The following is a 24,748-nucleotide window of genomic DNA, read 5'->3' on the forward strand; positions in this document are numbered from 1 at the left end:
TCAGAAAATACTATGGTAGTCACATTTTATGTTAACACGACCACCCACAGAAGATAATTAAATTTTAAAAAACAAACACCAACAGAATTTATGTTAAGACCAACAACCTATGGAATGACCAATGCCCATTAATTATTTCATAAAGGCCATTAATTTTTCAAATTACCAAAGATACAGAGGAATTTAAAGACAAACAAGAATGTGTCCCCAGTACACAGATGCCCAACTCGCACTATCATTTTCTATGTTCAGTGGACAGTAAAATTGGGGTCAGAACTCTAATTTGACATTAAAATCAGAAAGATCATATCATAAGGAACATATATACTAAGTTTCAGGTTGATTGGACTTCAACTTCATCAATAAACAGCCGCGCCATGAGTGCATGATACGCCCAACGTCTTTAGTGGAAGTTTTATGCAATAATCATAAATAGTTTCTGAGAAAGTTTTGGGCAATTACCATTTATTGCTTTTGAGGCACGGCGGGACATGTGAAACCCCCCCCCCCACCCCCCACCCTGTTTTTTTTTTTACAAATATCACTAAAATAAAATTTTGAATCAAACCAAAAAGTATACAGATCTTTAGATTAATATAACAAAGAAGTGTGTACAGTTTCAAGCAATAATCATAAATTGTTTTTGAGATACGGCGCGACATGTAAAAAAAAAAACTCCCCTTTTTTACAAAATACTCAATAACTCAAAAATAAAATTTTGAGTCATCACCAAAAAGTATACAGATCTTTAGATTAATATAAACAAGAATGTGTCCCCAGTACACGAATGCCCCACTCGCACTATCATTTTCTATGTTTAGTGGACCGTGAAATTGGGGTAAACCCTCTAATTTGGCATTAAAATTTAAAAGATCATATCATAGGGAACATGTATACTAAGTTTGAAGTCGATTGGACTTCAACTTCATCAAAAACTACCTCGACCAAAAACTTTAACCTGAAGCGGGACAGACGGACGAACGGACGAACGAACAGACGGACGGACGGGCGCACAGACCAGAAAACATAATGCCCCTCTACTATCGTAGGTGGGGCATAAAAAGAAGTGTGTAAAGTTTTAAGCAATAATCATAAATCGCTTTTGAGATACGGCACGACATGTAAAAACCCCCTCCCCCTTTTTTACAAAACACTCAATAACTCAAAAATGAAATTTTGAATCATCACCGAAAAGTATACAGATCTTTAGATTAATATAACAAAGAAGTGTGTAAATTTTTAAGCAATAATCATAAACTGTTTTTGAGATACGGCGCGACATGTAAAAAACCCTCCCCCTTTTTTACAAAATACTCAATAACTCAAAAATGAAATTTTGAATCATCACCAAAAAGTATACAGATATTAAGATTAATATAACTAAGAAGTGTGTAAAGTTTTAAGCAATAATCAAGAATTGTTTTTGAGATACAGTGTGACATGTGAAAAAAAAAACACACCCCTGTTTTAGTTACAAAGTGCTGTAACTCAAAAAGTTTAAATCTTATTTAAATTTTGACGGGCTTATAAAAACTACCTCGACCAAAAACTTTAACCTGAAACTGGACAGACGAACGAACAAATGGACAAACAGACGGACGAACTGAGCCACAGACCAGAAAACATAATGCCCCTTTACTATCGTAGGTGGGGCATAAAAATACAGATATATGTGTCAGAAATATTGACATCACATTCAAATTATCTAGTTTTATAGCAATAAATCATGTTTATTTGTCTCAATATTTGTAGCAACTAAAGTTTATTATGCTCTGAAGCAAGCTTAAATTTTAGAAGTCATTGATGATTATGGTCTATATACTGAGGCCCTGAAACCCATTCAATAACATGGCTGACAAATTATATTTAACATGTCCATTTCAATTATGGAAAGACTTTTGCCCAATATTCCTGAACTGTTGATCAGCAATAAATATATACATGCAATAACTTTCAATTTTTAGTATTTTATCAAGTAGGAAATCCAATTTTACATATGGTTTTATTCAGAAACTGTTCGAGTTGAATATGCACTTTTTATCCTTTAAAAGAAAGATAAGTCATCTCTTTTTTCAGCTTTTTTTTCAATGATTTTAATCCAATAATAAAAAAATCATTATATGTATGTCTGAAAAAACTCTAAATGCCACCTTGAAACTGTAATTTAGAAATCAGATGCTAAAAGTATATCTGTCATTGAAGGTAAATAAACCAACTTTTTGCTAGGAAATACATTTTTTTTGGGGTATAAATTTATACTAATGCAAGAAACTTCAGTGTATAAACAGTTAGCCTTTGAGTTGATTGTACTACTCAGTGCAAAAATTGCTTATTAAGAATGACCTTGAAAAAATCCAAGATACTGTTAAGGGAGCTTGAGGGTATAATTTTTTTCTTAATATAGTATCTCGCTACTTTTTTCTATAATGAACTTTATCATATACTTAATAGAAAATATAAAATAAAAAAAAGGGGTCACCCTTCATTTATGGTCACACAATCTGCCTTCGAAAGAAGATTGCATTTTTGTTAAGGTGCTTTTTTCTGTTGAACTGATAGGAGAAATAGAGGTAATACTGAAATAACAAGTGAAACTGCGAGCTACTGCTCACTGATGATACCCCCGCCGCAAGTGGATAATATTAATAGTGTAAAAATATGCAAGTGTTCGGTAAACAGGAAGTTGTCGAGTGATGAATCTGAAAACGCATCACACGGTATAGCTGACTTATAAAAATCCTGAAACCAAATTTTAGAAATCCTTGTATTGTAGTTCCTGAGAAAAATGTGACGAAAATTTTTAACTTGGTTATCATGTGTAAAAACATACAAGTGTTCGGTAAACAGGAAGTAGTCGAGTGATGAATCTGAAAACGCATCACACGGTATAGCTGACTTATATAAATCCTGAAACCAAATTTCAGAAATCCTTATATTGTAGTTCCTGAGAAAAACGTGACGAAAATTTTCAACTTGGCTATCATGTGTAAAATCATACAAGTGTTCGGTAAACAGGAAGTTGTCGAGTGATGAATCTGAAAACGCATCACACGGTATAGCTGACTTATATAAATCCTGAAACCAAATTTCAGAAATCCTTATATTGTAGTTCCTGAGAAAAATGTGACGAAAATTTTCAACTTGGCTATCATGTGTAAAATCATACAAGTGTTCGGTAAACAGGAAGTTGTCGAGTGATGAATCTGAAAACGCATCACACGGTATAGCTGACTTATATAAATCCTGAAACCAAATTTCAGAAATCCTTGTATTGTAGTTCCTGAGAAAAATGTGACGAAAATTTTCAACTTGGCTATCATGTGTAAAATCAGACAAGTGTTCGGTAAACAGGAAGTTGTCAAGTGATGAATCTGAAAACGCATCACACGGTATGGCTGACATATATAAATGTTGATACCAAATTACAGAAAGGGTGGATGTGTAGTTCCTGAGAAAAATGTGACGAAAGTTTCATGGGACGGACTGACTGACTGACGGACGGACTGACGGACGGACTGATGGACGGACGGACGGACGGACGGACGGACGGACGGACTGACAGACAGAGGTAAAACAGTATACCCCCCTTTTTTAAAGCGGGGGTATAAAAAAAGAAGTAAATTACAGAAATCTCCAAAATTTTATTTGAAAATAAATAAAAAAGATAAGTCACTGATGAGTTAAAAAAGATATTTCAATTTTAATGCAAAAAATGCAATTTTTGCCCATCTTCCCTAGCCAAGGGTTACTATCCACTTCTCTCCTCTCCACCCTTGACGGACTGAGATAGAATTTCGGAGACACAAGGTAATGATTTCCATTGGTTGCAGTCGAAACTCGCTGTATCCAATCAAAAAACGCCTATAACATGATCATGTGTAAATGTAGAAAGTGTATGTAAACAATTGCCACATGCTTTTCGTGTAACAAGTCTTTACATCCCTAAACATACGACTATATTTAGTGACAATTTAAATGTTTTTAATCAACTTATAGAAGTTCCTGTGTATGTTTCTTGCCCAAATGCATGAATGTCAACGTATATTTTCGTTTCCTACTTTACCAAGTGTATAGAATCTAGACGCTACCATTTTTTTTTACCTCCAAATTATAGTTCAAGTGCTACCATTGGTCAAGAATAATGTATTCGGAATGGGCGTGACTTTAATCTACCGATAGATGGCACAACATTGTTACCACAAATGTTGGCTTAATCTGCCAAGGGTGGAGAGGAGGGAAGTGGATCGTAACCCTTGGCTAGGGAAGATGCGAGCCTCCTTAAGCAGGATTTTTAATAAAGCCCAGTTTCAAGAGCATTGTCGATTACAAAAATGTATTTTTTGGGTGAGTAAAGAGAGTGCTGTGAGATTGTTCAAATCTTTAAATGATCATCACATTACTATTTTTCTACTTGTTACTTACCTTCCCATGATAGAATCAAAAGCCAGGATAGCATTATCTCTCTGTAAGCCCAATACAATACATGGTCCAGAGATTAGCAACGGTACCTAGAAATTAAAACAAAATTGTGGAATATTTCATATGTATATTCTAACTAAAATATAGAAATTAAAACTTTTCAATCTAGAATAACACGTTGATTTCTATGGACAACAGTGTATGTAACTAGGAAGAGCACCTTTACTTATTGCTGTTAACAGTTTGCTAATTGTCGAATTTACATCTAGACTACCTTTTTATTACATTTCTGTCCTTTGGAACATCGAAAATGAAAGTACTACTGCAATTTGAATATCTTTCCAAAAGCTTTTATATTTCAGTCATAATTCATCAAAGTGATTAACTAATACAAATACATTAATATAGAACATTAACCTGAAAAACTAACAATGCTAGTTATACAGACACAAATTAAAAATACCTGTTTAAAGCTGCCAGCATCTATAACATGTAAGAAATGTTCTGCTTGTTCCTGAGTAAACCATACCATTCTACAGCCATATATTTCAAACCTAAAATAAATTTTACATAATTCCTTAATTACATGCATCAATAATTAATTTCTCTAAATATCAGAAAAATACTAGATTGATATCTTTTTAATCAACAATTTCATTGATTCAAAGGCAAGAATATATATAATATAAGAGAAAGGCACACATACTAGGTTAGTTGTACATATATAACTATAGATTCTACCACTGTATCAAGTGTTATATGATACTTATCCACTCGAGACAATTATGTTAGGCTTTAAATTTTTTAAATTTAACTGTTGAGAGAGGATAAATATCATGTGGCACAACATTTGGTGTTGAATCTGTTTCTCTAATGATTTTTAGACAATATGCAAACAATCTCAATCCTTCTTTTTGATTGATATGCAAAAAGATGTGTTCTTTTCATGTGACATCATTAAATATGTTTTTGTTTTTTTCATGACGTCAAAATGGGAAAATTCAGAGGAAAGCAGGAATATTTGATGTCATAATCAAATTTTGAGCATTGAATAACTAAGATGAAATGAACCACAGGTTAAGGTGGTACCTAACACTACAGGGAGATAACTCTGTAAAGTCAGCGAAACGTTTTAATTACATTGTGTTGTAAAAGGAATATTAAGCTTCTCAATGATCAAAATTAGTGTCTGTCAAACTGCTATATAAGCAGTGTATTTTTTCTGACAAAACGGTTGGTTCAAAATTTTTGAAATTTTTATAGTTTTGTTAAAGGTTCAAAGTAAATACTTTCACAAAATTTTATGAAAATTAAACGAGTCAAACAAGTGAAACTGCGAGCTACTGCTCACTGATGATACCCCCGCCGCAAGTGGATAATATTAATAGTGTAAAAATATGGAAGTGTTCGGTAAACAGGAAGTTGTCGAGTGATGAATCTGAAAACGCATCACACGGTATAGCTGACCGATAAAAATCCTGAAACCAAATTTCAGAAATCCTTGTATTGTAGTTCCTGAGAAAAATGTGACGAAAATTTTTAACTTGGTTATCATGTGTAAAATCATACAAGTGTTCGGTAAACAGGAAGTTGTCGAGTGATGAATCTGAAAACGCATCACACGGTATACCTGACTTATATAAATCCTGAAACCAAATTTCAGAAATCCTTGTATTGTAGTTCCTGAGAAAAATGTGACGAAAATTTTCAACTTGGCTATCATGTGTAAAATCATACAAGTGTTCGGTAAACAGGAAGTTGTCGAGTGATGAATCTGAAAACGCATCACACGGTATAGCTGACTCATATAAATCCTGAAACCAAATTTCAGAAATCCTTGTATTGTAGTTCCTGAGAAAAATGTGACGAAAATTTTCAACTTGGCTATCATGTGTAAAATCAGACAAGTGTTCGGTAAACAGGAAGTTGTCAAGTGATGAATCTGAAAACGCATCACACGGTATGGCTGACATATATAAATGTTGATACCAAATTACAGAAAGGGTGGATGTGTAGTTCCTGAGAAAAATGTGACGAAAGTTTCATGGGACGGACTGACTGACGGACGGACTGATGGACTGACGGACTGACAGACAGAGGTAAAACAGTATACCCCCCCTTTTTTAAAGCGGGGGTATAATTAATTTTCGTGGAAGTGTTGGGTACCACCTTAAATCAAGTAAGTATTAGAGAAAGATACTACGGAATCAGGATTTTTCGTTGGATACCAATTTTGTGGTATTCATTTTGGAACAGGTGAACCATGAATTTAAATGTTCAATTAACTTAAAATTTTCCAAAGACTTGTATACAGACTTTAGCAAAACCAAGAAATTAAATGAATCAAATCATTAAAATTGCCACATACTGAAATGAAACAATATGATATTTACCCATGAGTAACTAATCCTTCAATAAGGTCAGCATAGCCATAAGTACCATCTCTTTTGAATGTGATTAGTGGTGGTTTAAATACCAGACATGTCGTCTCCATCAATATGTAATCAGGACAATCTAGAAAACAAATGGCAGTTCTAGATTTATAGCAATAGTAGCTGATTTTTTTTTGGATGTCTAAATAATTTTAGTGCATAATTTCGCATGTTTACATTGGCAAATTACCAGTTGTAATCAGATGAAAGTTTTGAAAATTTTTATTGTGAATAAACTGCAAATTAAATTTTATTGTTTCAAAAGAAAACAAAGCAAGACAGTATAAGTTTGTTAATAAGAACTTTTCTTCAAAGGGAAATAACTCTATCAGATATAAGAAGTAAAAGGGAGGTTATCTCCCATTAAAACAAGTTCTGATAATAATATTCTAGCCAAATGATGAACATTTTAAATTACACAGAGCTCAATCGGTAAAAAGAAATTATTGTTTATTAAACAACTCTCATTTCTCCAATTAATCAAGTTGATATCACACACTGCTAATATGTGAGTATAATATACTTTGCTGGTGAGGATTTCCTACCATCAGATTTTGGGATGAATAAATCAAAATAAAAGAATTATACCTGGATGTTCTGAGGGATCATGGACAACAATTTCTCTATTCATCTGATATTTTATATCTAAAATACTGTCTTCAGCTGGGCAGAATATCTGAAAACATAAATTTACATATACTATCAAAATGTTAATGATATGCATTATTTTCATTTGTTTTGACAAATCAAATCAAAATAGATATATACAGTTATTGAATGGTTTATGCAAACATTGCAGTATTCCAAGTTTTATACACTCAGGAAGTTAGTAAGACACTTCACTTTGCAGTTGTGTAACAATGATACATTCTTTAATTTTGCATCAATAATACTTTTACTTACTTAATGTTTACTTCGTAACAAACAACACATGGTTTGATCATATATAGATCTCAATTGATTAAAATTAATTTGACATTTGTACTTTTGCCTTAGAGACAGCATAAAGAAGGTACAAATAATTGGCTTTAGAGGATCTGCTTATAACAACAACATATTTGTCTTTAAATCTAGTAAAAGACAAAAAGAACTTCAGAACATAGAAATAGAGCATTTTCCAATCTTTGTAAACAAAATATGGACACTGGATTTGTATTATAATCCATATTTTTATACCTGTTCACTGACTAAGTATTCTGATGATTTACAACAAAGTCCGTCTGGGAAGAATGTCTTCTGATCTTCTAATGCTTTGATATAGTTCATGGAACCTTATAAAGAAAATCAAAACAATATGAATAATCTAAAATGCAAGTCACACAGTTGTGTGCATTATATAAGTACACTAAGCAAAGATATTGGTTATACCAATAATCACTTGATGTATAAGCTAAATAACACAAAAATGTAAAGCACTTGGATGATTTGGGAACAACAGAAAAGACAGTATTACTGCAATCATAAGAACATTATATTACTGCAGGAATCATAATCAAAAGAGTCATTTTACAGATTACTTTACTTTTCAATCAGAAATATGTATCATCTCATTGTTATCAATGGCAACCCATTTCTAGCTGCACTAGCTATATCTGATTAAATCATTATGTAAATTATTTGAGGCCTTGATGTATCAGGTCAAGGTTAAAACTTAGAAAACTGCAGCTTCATAAGACTATAAGTACAATCAGCTAGGAAATATATCAATGACATAGCCGATATTCCAATGTTAACTGATAGTTACTTACATCTAACTATCCCTTTAGAGATAAGAATTCTAAAAAGATTGTGAAAACGATACTAAGGGTTTATAGTAATACTAGATAATGTTTTGTTGTGCAGAAACTAAGTGAGTAATTTTACATAACATTCAGGTAATTGTATAAACAAATATTGTTTATTATACCATTAAAATACAGTAGAACTGATCAAGCAGTAACAGTTATATAAACATACATAAAAATATATGTTTTATCCTACTACTAATGTGGATTCATTTATTTTCGTGGATTCATTTATTTTCGTGGATTAAGGAAAACTGACATGTTTGTGGATATTTAATTTCGTGGTTCCTCGATCTGTACCAACGAAATATACGAAAATTGGTATCCAAGGAATAATAATGAATCCACACTACATTAGATTCAATGTTTACCATGGAATGCATTATTGACTGTATCTACACCAAAAGTTCCCCTCCATAGGAACTGACTTTGTCTTCTAGCACTGGACGGATCTGAAGGTCCCAGTAAGTCTATCAACTTCTTCACAGCATTCTCTCTTTGTAATACTAAACATAAACTTGGTCCAGATTTTAAATAGTCCACGGTCTTATCTGCTATTTCTGAATCCTATTTAAAAAAATAAAATTAACTCTTTATATTAATTTAAATTAGGAAAAGTGAAAAAATTAATAAAATACCATTGAAAAATTAACCTTTGACAATAAAACATGGCAAAGGCCTATTTTTGGTTTCAATTATAAAGGTTGCCATTTCCATTTTTTCACTATTGGATATCTATTAGGAATAAACATAAAAAATGTTTCCTGACAATTTACATATCACATGATCTGAAATTGACAGAAACTCAATAATCAGCTGATTTTGTTTTCAAAACATTAGCAACCTATAACAATAAAGAAATAAGGTGACAATTATCTTTTTTCCTTAGTCAGCTTTATAGTTTAATTCCTGCTGACACATTTAGAAATGCAACTTAATTTCTCTTTCATCTTTCAGTGAAGAAGTAACCTAATATTATGTATGGTTACCAAATTTTCATCAGTTTTCAGAATATAATGAATATCCTCATCCAGCAGAATCTGGAACTTCATTGCTATAACTCTGAATCCCTCCTGTATTATTTTCTTTACAATTTTTGGTAGGTGACGTTTGACTGCTCTGGGTTTAATGATGAGGTGTGTGGTTATTAGCTGTGGTCCTGCTGTCATCACATGGAATATAGATTCCTTCAACGCTTCTGACCTGGTTATAATACTGTCATTTGATGCCCTAAAATAATACATTTCTAATCAGTTATAACTGTAATAAAACTGTAATTATTAGACCATTGTTATACAGCAGACACAAAATATGTTAAATTTTCTTAAAAGCTAGCAATCTTATTTTCATTTTTGCAAATAAATTTCAGGGCTGGATTGTAAAAATCTCAATAAACATTAAATGATGTTTAAACTTAAGGTTTTAAACAAATCTATTGTCTTTCTAAATGATTTAGTCGAAACTTAAATTCTAATGATGTTCAAGTTGCTACCATGATATCACTGTGTGGAAATTTTGACCCTGTCTACTTTCCACCTGTAATCATAACGCATTTGATATGTGTATAGGTGTATATAAAAGTTGTTCTTTTATTTGATCTTCATGTGCAAATGTTCATGTGTAGGATGTTCTTTTGCACAGTTATGGCTCTGTCAACTCTGTCTGTATGTACCTGATTATCAAAACTCCTCTGATTTTTTTTTTATAGATATACATGATAATTGATACATTTATAGATCCTCAGATGTACATGTGTTATGTTCTGATGAATTAAGATTCAGCCCCTTGAACAGTTTTTATAACAAAGATTTACACTTACTGTGTATGGACAACTTTACTAAGGGGTAGGTATGGTAACAATGGTCTAGAATGTGGATCTCCATACAGTTCTTTGTCAGTATAGAATGCTCTTGTGAAGGAATAGGCCTCCTCTGCTGTTCTAGACATTAGATAATCCATGTGTCCTGACTTAGGGTCTGGTCGTGGAATCACTTGCTCCATTCTTTTAAATGCATTAATGCCTCTCAATACTAGGACCAATGCAGGTTCTGTAATGAATAAGGTAAAATTTTGTTATAACATTATGTTTTCACACAGATCAATAATAACAATTTTATTTTAAAGAACTTCAATGTATTCAACCAAAAAGGTAGTGACAGAAAGTAAAAATGACCAATTTTGAAATTCAAATTTTGTTCTTGTAAATTATGTTATGCATTCTCCTAGATGACTTTTAGACAAATCAAAATGTTCAAATCAGTGACATTCCCATTAGCAACACCATTTCTGAATTTTATTTGAGAAAGCCCACTCTTTCCCATCATAAAGCTTCAAGAGAATTTATGAATCTGCATAGTTCTACAATCCTTTATTACAATTTCCAGTGTTGTACATACTAGGAGATAATACATACCAGTTGTAAGAGTATGAAGATTTTCCTTCCAACCTCTGTCTCCTACTTCATAGGGTGTCACATCTTTTGCCTGAGAGATGGATAGGGATGGTACCCATTTGATTCCCAGTAATTCAAATCCTTCTTTAAGTGGTAATACTGTGACTGTTTTACTGTATGGCACCATGTGAAGTAATTTTCCTAAAATATAACCAAATGTTTTCTGTGATTTTTCATTTTTTTCAACCAAAAACAGTTGACAACTTTAATCATGATTAAACCTATAATACTGATGTGTATAATGATCAGAATACTTAGTCTTGTCATGTGAGAAATAATCTAAAGCTTTCAATATAACAGGAATAAAAAAAAATCTGTCATACAAGTGAGAGGTTTAGCTAGCTATAAAACCAGGTTTAACCTTCTAGTTTCTTCAGAAAATATCTGTAACAAGAAGGGAACATGTCAGTTGGTTTTCACTTGTTCTGTTAATTGATTACAATTGATTTGGTCAGTTTTAATGGAATCTGTCTTTGAATTCCGTTTTTTTGCAATACTTTTTTATTTACAAGAAGTTTAAATATAACATTATAACTTTCTAAGATTAATTTTGATGTGATATTTAACTTGTGTGATAAAACCAACTTACCAATAAACAAACCACATGACTTCAATATCTGGTTACCAAGCAACAAAAGGACAACAATCTGTTCTACTTCTGGATTGGTGTACAGTTTAGGAAGAATACAACTAGGGTTTACTTGTACATCAAAATCAAAGCACTGAAAAAGAGTGTGTACAATTGTTATACAAATTGTTTTTTATGACGTTCACAATGAACATTTGATTTATTTTGGCATACTAGTATTTCATGCTAATTTTTTTTTTTATTAATTTTTCTTTTTTTTTGGAATAGAATCTTTGGCAGACTTTACCCCCCGAAAAAAAAATTAGTATGCATATCTTTTCAGATAAAAAGAACCTTGATAAAAAATTATATTTAATTTTGATTTGAATTCAAATTTTGTAATAAAATAAGTAAAACTTGTAGTTCATATTATTCCTTTTTATCTGTCATATCTAATCTTCTGTATGTACATGTTTTGTTGATATATTTTGTTTTGTAATCTAAATCTAACATGTGTTTTTCTTTCGTTACACCTACCTTAGAAAAATCACCACCCAGTTGAGACAGAAGTGAATCAGAGTATCTTGCTGCATGGAACATATGTTTTGAAGATAAATATATACTGGCTTGTTGTTGTATTGTACCTGTAAATAAAAAGAGTTCATATGTCATGTTTTAAAATACTCATACATGTGATCTTTCAGAATAAAGACGGTTCTTATAGTAACTTAAGCAGGTAACTTTGTAAATATATGTATACCTAAAAACTTTGTCAAGCTATGGTGATCAACAGAAATAATGATAAAGTTACACTTCAGAACTATACATCTATATTCAACTTCAAAAATTATGACGATAACTTATACCATATAAGTCTTACCCATGACACCTTGTAATGTAAGTTGTACCATACAGGCCTCTATCAGACTGGCCACTCCATGTGAAGCATTTTCTTTCTGTAGTAAGATCAGTGTACAGGGATATACAGATTCTATATGTTTACATTGGTCTGTGACTACATCATTATGTAAAGCTCCAGGACAAAAGGTGGGAACAGTTTCTCCAGAAATACCTGTAATAATATCATAATATCTGTAAATATCTACAATGAACTTACAATGATGTTTCAAATGAGCTAACACAACCAATTTGTTGTTACAATAGTTCAATAGAAGTTTATGACTTTTTTAAGATTTCAGATTTCTTCTCTGTGTTATGTTACAGCAAAAACCATTCAAATGCTTTCTTAATCTTCTACCAAAACCTTACTTCAAAAACATCGCAAACTCAAATCAAATCAAACTGTATAATTTGAAAAATGATTGGGTTTCAACAGCAAATAATGTTTAAAAAAACTTATTCAACAATTTAAACACAACAGACTTTCTCAGCTCCCTTCATTTTTTTCTGTTCTACAACTTGACTATAGGATCAATTTAAATCAAGACTCAGTCTTACCCAGTAAATTAGCCTTCTTTGTGTTAAGTTTGCTCCTCCTCACTCCTCTAATCTGGTACCCTCGTCTCTGACAGGTGGACAACACTATACCCATACATTTAGGTGGCACATGTGGTGATAGCACTAAGAAAATGTCATTTTTGGTTGTAGCTGTTAATGCCGCTGGTGGCCTATGTATTGTAGCATTTATATCATTGTCTTTAGTGTCTGATAAAGAAGATTTTCTACCTTTTCTACCCTTGGGACTACCACTTCGATATGTATCTCTACGAGTATAGGGTGTGCCTACATCTACACTGCCACCTGGTGGAACACGTCCCCCAAACCATCGACTGAGTTCAGTCTGAACACGAGAGGCATTTCTAGGACAAAACAATAAACACTCATCTCTAGATTCTCCCCCAAATAATGCACAAAGAGAATTAGGATCAGTCCTTCTTGCCAAAACTGGGTCTGAAGGTCCAACAGCATCAAGCCATATAGACCTTGCAAATGTTCCTCGTAAACTTATAGCTAATACTGGTCCAATACTGTTTAAAACATCTGTTTGTGAATTGTCATTAGATACACTTGGTCCTGAAGCCAGACTGATCAGTTCTGATGTAGGATACAACAGTCTGACACCAGCTAAATCTAATCCTTCTTGTAGTATCCTGTTACATATTCCCATCATAGCCCGTGGATCATAGAATATTTTTCTGTATATTAACGACATTGTCACTTGTGTGTCGTAATTAACCTCTCCGACATTTTGATCACAGAATGCTTCTTCACTATCAATGGTCTGCCAGAAGAAACCGACGGAGGAATTGAACACTTTCTGAGCAGCCTGTTGATCTGGGTTCACCTGAATGAATGTTGACAATGGTTTCGTTGTAATGTTAGGTAATGGAGGACGATATACATATGTTGGTTTCTCGGTGGTATTATCCACCTGTGAACAGGGAACTTCTACTGATACCATATCCACTAGCCAGGGACACACGGAATGTAATGTATTGGTAGACAGAAACTTGGTTATAAAATGTTGGAATGCAGTACAACCTTTCATCTCATCCTTTACCTGGAAATAAATACATTTTTAATTGTTTTTTTAATATCTAACATTTATCATATATATAATTTTTTTATAAGCTATAAATTATTCCAATGATGTCTATTAAGTCTTATTTGATTGGTGACCATTATTCATGGAATAAATCTGTTTTGTGATGACATGAAATTGAATTTCGAAACAGGCGAAAAACTTTTCAAAATCATTTTTTTTTTATCCATACAAAATTTTCAGTGCATTTCTTTAAAATTATAAGTATCAAAATAAAAGTTACTCTTATGGTGTGCATTAATGTGTTAATTCATCCTTTCATTTACATCATGTACATATATATCTAAATATCTTTAGAACTAGGTTCTGTTCCACTTGAGCATTTTCAGTTTGAATAACTGCAAGTTTGATAAAGACCTCTTATATCAAACAGATAATTGTCTGGTCTTAAAATTAGGTAAAAATCTGTATTTTTATTTGCTTCTTGGAAAAAATTGAAGTCAATTAACCATTTTTTTTCCAATCTATTAATTAGAAAAGTTAAACAAATGAATTTAATGTATCAAAAAAGAAATACTAACTTTTTTAGCTTAATTCATTAGCCCAACCTAACAAAATACTAACTTTAGATTTTTTAGTTTTGAGATTCATTTGTTTATCATAGTCTCTTGGTGCTGCTACAGCTACTTGTAGACACAACTGTTCATCCATACATTCCTGTTGTAAACCAAGAATGTAGAATGGTAGAGGGGTGTTATCTTCCTCTTCTTTCTGGAGGAACGTAAAGTCATGTGGTACCAGGGATAGTAACCATGACAATAATACTGTGTAACTGGCAGATAGACCAACACCTGTAAATCAATTAGGAAATGAATAAAACATATGTTTCCTCACATAAGAAATAATTCGTTAATGAAGTTTAACAATAAATATACTGAGTAGAAAAAGTTTAGCAACCTGCATTTTGGTCAGAACTTTTTCCAAAGTTACAGAAATGAATTTTTAATATTTGTTTGCCAATTTAAAGATACACCTTAAATGGATGGAAAGAGGTAAAGCAGTGTTCTTTCATGTATTATTATAATCACAGTTAAAAAATTCACTATTAATGCTAAAAAACTACAACAAACCTGTATCTGCACTTCTACTTTTACCACGATGCAGAATTATCTCCCCATTACTGGATAAATGTATTGTTAGTAACAAACATTTATGGTCCTGTCCCAGTGTTGGTGGCAGAGTTCTTGGTGCAGGCTCATAAGAAGCTTCCTAAAACACAAAAGCAAAAATCATAGAACAACAGACAAGAAGCTATGTTTCTCACATCAACTAAAACATGTTAACCAAATTAGTATGAAAAAGTTAGAAGTTATATCAAATCTTAATTGGACATAAGTAAAGATCCTTTATGAAGACTATCTGTGTTAACAAATCATGTAACCTTTACCTTTAACCTCTGAACTTCAAATTTAAAAAGAATTCATTTTATCATGATAAAATTTTATACAATATCTATAATGGATTACAATATACAGGTTCTATTGTTGAAGGCCGTACAGTAACCTATAGTTGTTTGTATCTGCGTCATTTGGTCTTTTGTGGAGATTTGTTTCATCGAAAATCATACCACATCTTTTTTTATATATCTATTGCATATGAAGTTTTTTTCTGTATATTACAACCTTCTAACTGACCTTGAAAATAAAACAATACTATTCTTTATTCGTTGTACCAAATTTGATAAACATGCACGCGCAATGTCAAATTTCTTTATGATATGAATACTTTTTTTCCTCTTTTTTTTTAACGACTTATATATTTATTCACCAAATATGCTTGTTACATTGTTACACGAAGAAACCAAGCTGTTTTTCTTGATGTATCCTGTTATATTCCACTGATTACCCAGGTTAGTAATCACTTGTTGGTATGATATAAATACTATCATAAAACCCTTAGCACTTTAAAATAACTTCAAATATTATTGTTGTACTGTAAAAACTGTTTTTCATATTTTATTTTTTTGCAATAATGAATAGTATTTCTCCATTTGATTTTTGGAATAGTTTTATCTTTAGTAAATGTATTTGATTCAATAGGTGGACTTACAATATCAAAGACGACTGGTGTACCCTCAGCACTGTCTTGTTTACCACTGACAGCCGCAGAAGGGCGAAGGGGAATATCCTAAGTAAATGTATTTGATTCAATAGGTGGACTAACAATATCAAAGACGACTGGTGTACCCTCAGCACTGTCTTGTTTACCACTGACAGCCGCAGAACGGCGAAGGGGAATATCCTAAGTAAATGTATTGTCCTTCAATAGGTGGACTTACGATATCAAAGACGACTGGTGTACCCTCAGCACTGTCTTGTTTACCACTGACAGCCGCAGAAGGGCGAAGGGCTTCTAAACGTTTGGATAACCTTATCCTGGCTTGTCTTTCTGCTTCTCTCTGTTCTCTGCGTTTTCTGTTATAAACATAAATTTAAATTTTATAAGCATTTCTTATAGCCATACTGTGGATCTTCACATTCACCTTAAAATTTAACAAAACTCATTTTTTTCATTATGTACAGTATTTTATTAACTTTCATGAAAATGTGAGCAAACTCCATCCTTATCCAATATTTTCATTAAAATTAATGCGGTAGATATCATGCAAACCAATACCTTTTCCTTGATATTTAATTCCTTACTGTAATTTCTAAAAATTTAAGTGGTTTTTTTTCTATTGTTGCAAATAATGCTGCGTTTGCAAACATGGAAACTTGCAGTCTGAATCTGACACACATAGGTGAATGAAGATTTTCTTGAAATACTAATCATAAATCTGATTTTTTTTGGTCTTTTTTTCACAAATTACAATAGTAAACATGATAAATGCATATAACATTTTCTGAATTTTCAGATTTATATTTACAATAATCAACACTGATTGTAAGCTAATGTTGTTTGATGGTGGAGGATCTGACTGAGTATTTTTTTTTTTTTTTACAGATTATAAGTCTAATCAAGCTTCAAGATATTTCCATATTATCAACATAACGCAGTTCTTGTTTCTTTAAGCACACATTTTCATTAGCTCTTAAGATTAAATATACTTGTATGAACTGTTTTAACGACATTAAATATTTATTCACCAAATATGCTTGTTATATTGCTTTCTTCAAGAAACCAAGCTGCTTTTCTTGATGTATCCTGTTATATTCTACTGGTTACCCAGGTTAGTAGTCAGCTGCTGGTATATATGTATGTACACATTTCTTAAAATATGATTGTACAACATTTTTATGCATTATGTTTTAATCTATTCAATCGTCTATACTTCTTTTTATATGTATCATATGTATGAAAACTTATTACTTCACTTAACAAAATGTACCTAGCTTCTTCTACTTTTCTGTGTTTCTCTTTTTCCTCTTGTTCAGCCCTTAGTTTAGCCTCCATATCTTCCTCTGATAATTGTTCTGTTTCTATGACGACCTGTGGCGCTGTCCTTGCACGGCTGTCTATCACATGGTCAAGGTTTAACACTCTCTGGGGCTTCTTTATAGGTCTGTCAAATAAAACCAAAAACGTAAGATTATTTAATTCTGTCTTAACCCTTTCACCGATGAGTCCCAGTTTACCGGGATTCACGCTTCAGACAGCTGATGATGAGTCCCGTTTTACAGGGATCAGAATACCTCTTTTATATTTCCCGCTCAAAACAGTGCTAACATGAGTTATCTTTCTTTGATGAATACCCGGATGAAAGTGTAAACATGGCGCTTCCGTTTTGAAAACCTTGTCAAAATCAGAGGAAATTTACGGAATTTACGAGAATTTGAAATGAGGGAACATTTTTTTTTGAAAGAATATGAAGAATTTAAGCCAAACTAGTATACTTTTTTTACAAACAATGTCGTTTTATGTACAAAACACTTTGAATGGACATCGTTCAGTATGATGAATTTGTACAGCCTCATAAAAATTTTCACACTTTTGCGGTTTTGGGTTAAAAAAATTACGATTTGGGGTCAAAGAGCAGAATTTTGAGAATTTCACCTAAATAATACCAAAAATTTGAAAATTTGAATATTTTATGAAGAAAAAATTATCAAAACATGAACAAAACTGTGAACATAGTGTTAGTGAATGAAATAAATACACAAATAAATACAAACAAGTTTTTATTGACATTTATTCTGAAGATCTCAAACTTGAGTAATAGTAGCCAGGGAAGCCATCGTCACAGAGTAGTTTCTGTCTGGGCAGCAATCGGTGAAAGGGTTAACAATATATGATAATTTTGTTTTATAATGAGTATTCATAACTTATACATCATATCCATTCCTTTCTTGTTATGTTAATATCACCTATATTCTTTGATTATGTCAACTTAAATACAATAAACATCTGTCATACATGTAAGAGATTTAGTTAGCTTTAAAAATAATGTTTAAGCCACCATTTTTCTTCAGAAAATACCTGTACCAAGTCAGGAATATGATAGTTGTTTTCATTTTGTTCTGCTGAGTGTTAAATTGTCTCAGGATTTTATAGATTTACCTATCTTTTTTTTATATACTTCAAGTTTTGTATTGTTGTTAATTCATTTTTTCACATAATCAGGATATCAAAACTATGATTAACATACCCATGAGGCGTTGGCTTGCTTGGTAAAGCCTCTGCCTGAAGACCTTTAGATTTTAATGATTCTTTCATCTTCTGTCTTTGTTTCTGCCAAGTATCTACCTCATCATCTGAATCATCACTTGAGTCCCTGTGGAGATAAATATACAAACTAGTCGGGGAGGATGATCAACTTCTTTTGTATTTATGTAATAGGGGCAAGTACATATTTATTTTCTCTTTTAATCTTTGGGACTTTGTCTGCCACAGACAGCTAATAACATTAGGAATGGATTATACTGTAAATTATATACAATGTGAACTATTTCCTTTTAATATCAGCAGAGCAGTTATTGCTATAGAAAAATTATCCAAATTACATGTTTGCCATTACTTCTTGTAACTTACAAATTGTAAGAAAGCAAAGCAAAAAAGAATTGTATTGCAAAACAATGTTGAGAAATAATTACTTATAAAATGTCATATTGATAAAAGTTTTCATATCGAAGTCATAAATTTATAACCAGTTTTCCTTTATACACATTTGTAATAGGGTAGTTGTCAACTTTTTCACACTTCACAACACAACACAGACCATTCTTTTCTGGAATTGCACTTACTTCATACTTACATATTTTTACAGAAGAAATAAGCTAAAATTCTTTACAAGATGATAAGTTGATTACAAATTAATTTGGAAAGAATTCCTCTCAAGTCAATACTGGATGGATATCCCATATCCTGTGTTTTTATATCAAATGGCATTAGGTAAGTAATCTAGCAAATTTGTATTGAGAGAGGACAAAGCCTTTCCAATATGCTGTCATGAGTACAAAATCAAGTATAAATAAATACCTGTCACCAGATAGATGAAGTATTCTTTGTACTCTTTCTATACTTTGTTGTTGTTCCTGTCGGGTCTTCTCAAAATCTCTCAGATCAATAAATACTGTACTGGATTTAGGGGGTTCTTTCTTGACAACTATAAAATACATAATAAACTAGAACTGTAAGTGCACTCACAAGAAAATCATGATAGTCCCTGTCCCATGTTAATATTGGCATATCAAATTTAGGACATTTGATTATCTCCCCTTTAACAATGTTAAATGTTTGACCAGGATTATAATTCTTCAAGCACACTGGGGTAAAGCTGATGACGGTAACTGCATTCACGGTCATCCCAAGATGTCGGATGAAAAATTAGGTCAGTTTCTGTATTGTCTGTTAAAGTGTTTCTATATCATTTTCTTGACAAATCATACATTGAAACGATGTAAATTTATAAAAGAATCACTCGGAAATCACTAATTACTTCTGAGAAATGTGCATGAAACGGGAAATTCGATTTGAAAAAATCGCCAAGATGACCGTAAATCACAATCGAGATGACCGTAACAGAATCAGCGATTCATAACAAGGCTGACCGTAACTGCTTTTAAGATGACCGTAATTTGTAAATGATGACCGTAACTTTTAAAGGATGACCCTCAATTCTAAGAAATATCCGTATTTATATAACTATCTTTTTGTATCAAATGATTAATCGTGTTGGTATACACATATTAATATGAAAGTTTTATCCTATAGGTAGAAGAAAATAAGACGTGCTTCAAATGCAAAGATTACCATATGTATCTTTTTTACAGTAGAGGGTTCAATTTTTAAAATGAATTTGCCAAAAGACATGCGGTGCACAGCCTTCAACTGCTCGACAAAAGATTTTTTTTTGTTTCTGGGATTCCTTTTAATGACAAATAATAAATACACATTTTTAAAAATGCCAAAAAATTGCATGTACACCCATTGATATTATATCGTCTTTCATTTTGTCGTGCAAATAAAATAACAGAAATATTTTGAAAATATCATTCGAATAAACTAGTGAAGGTGAGCTCCAGCAAAGTAGATCCTTAAAATAGTATTGTACGAAAAGCGTATCACAAGGCGGAACGTTGTCAATTTGTATATATACAGAAATGTTATTCATACAGTCAGGATTCTACTTCTTCAAAATTATCTCCCCATTACGCCAGTTCATGCTCACAGTCGTAGAAATGGAAGCCATTGTAGGGATGACGCTCTGCCAATTTTGCTCTTGAAAACTGATAAATTTATCCACATAGCACCATTACGATCGATCGTTATATGTCAGTTATATTTTAAAATACAAATGTATCTACTAGCTAATGAGCATTAATTAATGATCTTGTCTGCATTGATTCAACTTAAAAATATTGTCTGTTTGGATGTCAGATGGAATTTTTGAAAATTCTTAAGCATTTAAAAAAATTCTAATTAAATATTTCGTGGAAGGGCAGACTAAACATTTTCAGTGGTTGAAGATTATAAACCCTAGTTATCACACACACATTTTCATCATCCAAATTAAAAGACTGTCGTCAAGTACTTTTAGAAAAAATAGCTATTCGAACACACCTACTCTGTTTTTGTGATTCATTAGATAGGTATCTCAATTGACCCATACATTTCATCTTTTCGTACTGTCATTTTTTTACGTTATAAAGTCAACCTGTAGCTTTGATATATAATAATGATAGAATCTGAAGCGAGATGCTATATAAAATACTCTTGCTTTGTACGTTTTAAAGACAAAATATACACCCCAAACATGCCCTAACATAAAAAGGTGCACTCGATTTTTCTCTTTTCGATACAATCGTTACCTGTTTTGGGGAATTTTTTCTTGATTCACATAATGGAAGGGCAGACACGAAAATTTCTGAACTAAAAGATTGATATGTTCTCCGTCCGTGATAAAACTAGAGGCTCTAAAGAGCCTGTGTCGCTCACCTTGGTCTATGTGCATATTAAACAAAGGACACAAATGGATTCATGACAAAATTGTATTTTGGTGATGGTGATGTGTTTGAAGTTCTTACTTTACTGAACGTTCTTGCTTCTTACAATTATATCTATAATGAACTTTGTCCATTAGTAACAGAGAAATATATTTGGTAAAAATTTACATAAATTTACAAAATTAATGAAAATTGTTAAAATTTGACTATAAAGGGCAATAACTCCTTAAGGGGTCAATTGACCATTTAGGTTATGTTGACTTATTTGTAGATCTTACTTTGGTGAAAATTATCGCTGTTTACAGTTTATTGCTATCTATAATAGTATTCAAGATAATAACCAAAAACAGCAAAATTTCTTTAAAAATTACCAATTGGAGGGCAGCAACCCAACAACCGGTTGTCCAATTCATTTGAATATTTCAGGGCAGATATATATTGACTTGATTAACAATTTAACTCCTTGTCAGATTTGCTCTAAATGATTTGGTTTCAGAGTTATAAGCCAAAAACTACATTTTACCCCTGTTCTATTTTTAGCCGTGGTGGCCATCTTGGTTGGATGGCCAGGTCATCGGACACATTTTTCAAACAAGGTACCTCAAAGATGATTGTGGCCAAGTTTCAATTAATTTGGCCCAGTAGTTTCAGAGGAGAAGATTTTTGTAAAAGATAACTAAGATTTACGAAAAGTGGTTAAAAATTGACTATAAAGGGCAATAACTCCTAAAGGGGTCAACTGACTATTTCGGTCATGTTAACTTATTTGTAAATCTTACTTTAATGAACATTTTTGCTGTTTACAGTTTATCTCTATCTATAACAATATTCAAGATAATAACCAAAAACAGGAAAATTTCCTCAAAATTACCAATTCAGGGGCAGCAACCCAACAACAGATTGACCGATTCATTTGAAATTTTCAGGGCAGATAAATCTTGACCTAATAAACATTTTTACCCCATGTCAGATTTCCTCTAAATGTTTTGGTTTTTGAGTTATAAGCCAAAAACTGCATTTTACCCCTATGTTCCATTTTTAACCGTGGCGGCCATCTTGGTTGGTTGACCGGGTCACGCCACACATTTTTTAAATTATATACCCCAAAGATGATTGTGGCCAACTTTGGATTAATTTGGCCCAGTAATTTCAGAGGAGAAGATTTTTGTAAAAGATTACTTAGATTTATGAAAAATGGTTAAAAATTTACTATAATGGGCAATAACTCCTTAAGGGGTGAACTGACCGTTTCTGTCATGTTGACTTATTTGTAAATCTAACTTTGCTGAACATTATTGCCGTTTACAGTTTATCTCTATCTATAATAATATTCAAGATAATAACCAAAAACGGCAAAATTTCCTCAAAATTACCAATTCAGGGGCAGCAACCCAACAACAGGTTGACCGATTCATCTGAAAATTTCAGGGCAGATAGATCTTGACCTGATTGACATTTTTACCTCCCATCAGATTTCCTCTAAATGCTTTGGTTTTTGAGTTATAAGCCAAATACTGCATTTTACCCCTATGTTCTATTTTTAGCAATGGCGGCCATCTTGGTTGGTTGACCGGGTCACGCCACACATTTTTTAAACAAGATACCCCAAAGATGATTATGGCCAAGTTTGGATTAATTTGGCCCAGTAGTTTCAGAGGAGAAGATTTTTGTAAAAGATTACTTAGATTTATGAAAAATGGTAAAAAATTGACTATAAAGGGCAATAACTCCTAAAGGGGTCAACTGACCATTTCGGTCATGTTGACTTATTTGTAAATCTAACTTTGCTGAACATTATTGCTGTTTACAGTTTATCTCTATCTATAATAATATTCAAGATAATAACCAAAAACAGCAAAATTTCCTCAAAATTACCAATTCAGGGGCAGCAACCCAACAACGGGTTGACCGATTCATTTGAAAATTTCAGGGCAGATAAATCTTGACCTGATAAACATTTTTACCCCATGTCGGATTTCCTCTAAATGCTTTGGTTTTTGAGTAATAAGCCAAAAACTGCATTTTACCCCTATGTTCTATTTTTAGCCGTGGCGGCCATCTTGTTTGGTTGACCGGGTCACGCCACACATTTTTAAAACTAGATACCCCAAAGATGATTGTGGCCAAGTTTGGTTCAATTTGGCCCAGTAGTTTCAGAGGAGAAGATTTTTGTAAAAGTTAACGCCGACGGACGACGACGACGACGACGACGGACGCCGGACGCCAAGTGATGAGAAAAGCTCACTTGGCCCTTCGGGCCAGGTGAGCTAAAAAAATCGGAGGTTATGCATTTTCTACATCCAACTTATAGATACTATATATAAAAGAGAAGATGTGGTATTATTGCCAATGAGACAGCTATCCAGAAAAGACCAAAATGACACAAACATTAACAACTATAGGTAACCGTAAGGCCTTCAACAATGAGCAAAGCCCATACCGCATAGTCAGCTATAAAAGGCCCCGATAAGAACCATGTCTTCGACTTGATATCTTATTGTTTTGCATTACTATGTAATAGATACATTGAAAACTTATGCAAATGGTGTTTTTAAAATAAGAAAATTGTCGTTTTATTTGTTTCTATTAACTTTTTAAAATTTTGTTACTATATCAAACATTACAGTTAACTTTTATCGCTTTCTCGATAAACACAGACCTTCGATTCTTTCGTTCTATTTCAAAAGTGTTTCCGCCTGCATATATCAAGACAAATTAAGATTTTAATCTGCTTCCTCTGGACCCATACACATGGGCTCGATTACCAAATATTCGTATGTATTATTAATGTTTTTAATGCTCCATTTATTGGCATTATGTTTTTCTGGTCTGTGCGTACGTTCGTCCGTTCGTCTTTTTGTTTGTCCGTTTGTCCAGCTTCAAGTTAAATAAAATTGAAACTTAGTACACATTTTCCCTATGGAATGATCTTTTTAATTCTAATGCCAAATTGCAGTTTTATCCCATTTTCATAGTCCACTAAACATAGAAAATGATAGTGTAGATGAGGCATTCGTGTACTAGGGACACATTCATGTTTCTTCAAATTTTCGTCGTATCGCTGTAAATTTGTGTTAAAATTTTAACGTCGATATCAATAAATATTTCATTGTTTACGAGAAATATGCAATTTAATATCATTGTTATA

The 24,748-nt window shown here is 32.4% G+C and overlaps 1 protein-coding gene across 2 annotated transcripts in view; it reads right to left on the bottom strand.

The window, feature by feature from the left end:
• The window catches only part of LOC143078797 (dynein axonemal assembly factor 8-like), a 54,334-nt gene that overhangs the window by 16,271 nt on the left and 13,315 nt on the right, over positions 1–24,748 (bottom strand). For both annotated transcript variants that reach the window (XM_076253775.1, XM_076253774.1), the window contains exons 7-25: positions 19,634–19,760; positions 18,804–18,929; positions 17,547–17,720; positions 16,497–16,632; positions 15,289–15,427; positions 14,783–15,009; positions 13,114–14,176; positions 12,536–12,727; positions 12,193–12,299; positions 11,677–11,809; positions 11,049–11,228; positions 10,455–10,683; positions 9,625–9,865; positions 9,007–9,202; positions 8,028–8,122; positions 7,440–7,527; positions 6,813–6,933; positions 4,883–4,973; positions 4,423–4,508 (exon numbers count right to left, since the gene is read on the bottom strand). In XM_076253775.1, the coding sequence (XP_076109890.1) occupies positions 4,423–4,508; positions 4,883–4,973; positions 6,813–6,933; positions 7,440–7,527; positions 8,028–8,122; positions 9,007–9,202; positions 9,625–9,865; positions 10,455–10,683; positions 11,049–11,228; positions 11,677–11,809; positions 12,193–12,299; positions 12,536–12,727; positions 13,114–14,176; positions 14,783–15,009; positions 15,289–15,427; positions 16,497–16,632; positions 17,547–17,720; positions 18,804–18,929; positions 19,634–19,760 (3,751 nt within the window). The remainder of the gene's footprint in view (positions 1–4,422; positions 4,509–4,882; positions 4,974–6,812; positions 6,934–7,439; positions 7,528–8,027; positions 8,123–9,006; positions 9,203–9,624; positions 9,866–10,454; positions 10,684–11,048; positions 11,229–11,676; positions 11,810–12,192; positions 12,300–12,535; positions 12,728–13,113; positions 14,177–14,782; positions 15,010–15,288; positions 15,428–16,496; positions 16,633–17,546; positions 17,721–18,803; positions 18,930–19,633; positions 19,761–24,748) is intronic.

This window comes from Mytilus galloprovincialis, chromosome 6 (assembly GCF_965363235.1).
Source record: "Mytilus galloprovincialis chromosome 6, xbMytGall1.hap1.1, whole genome shotgun sequence".
NCBI lineage: Eukaryota > Metazoa > Mollusca > Bivalvia > Mytilida > Mytilidae > Mytilus > Mytilus galloprovincialis.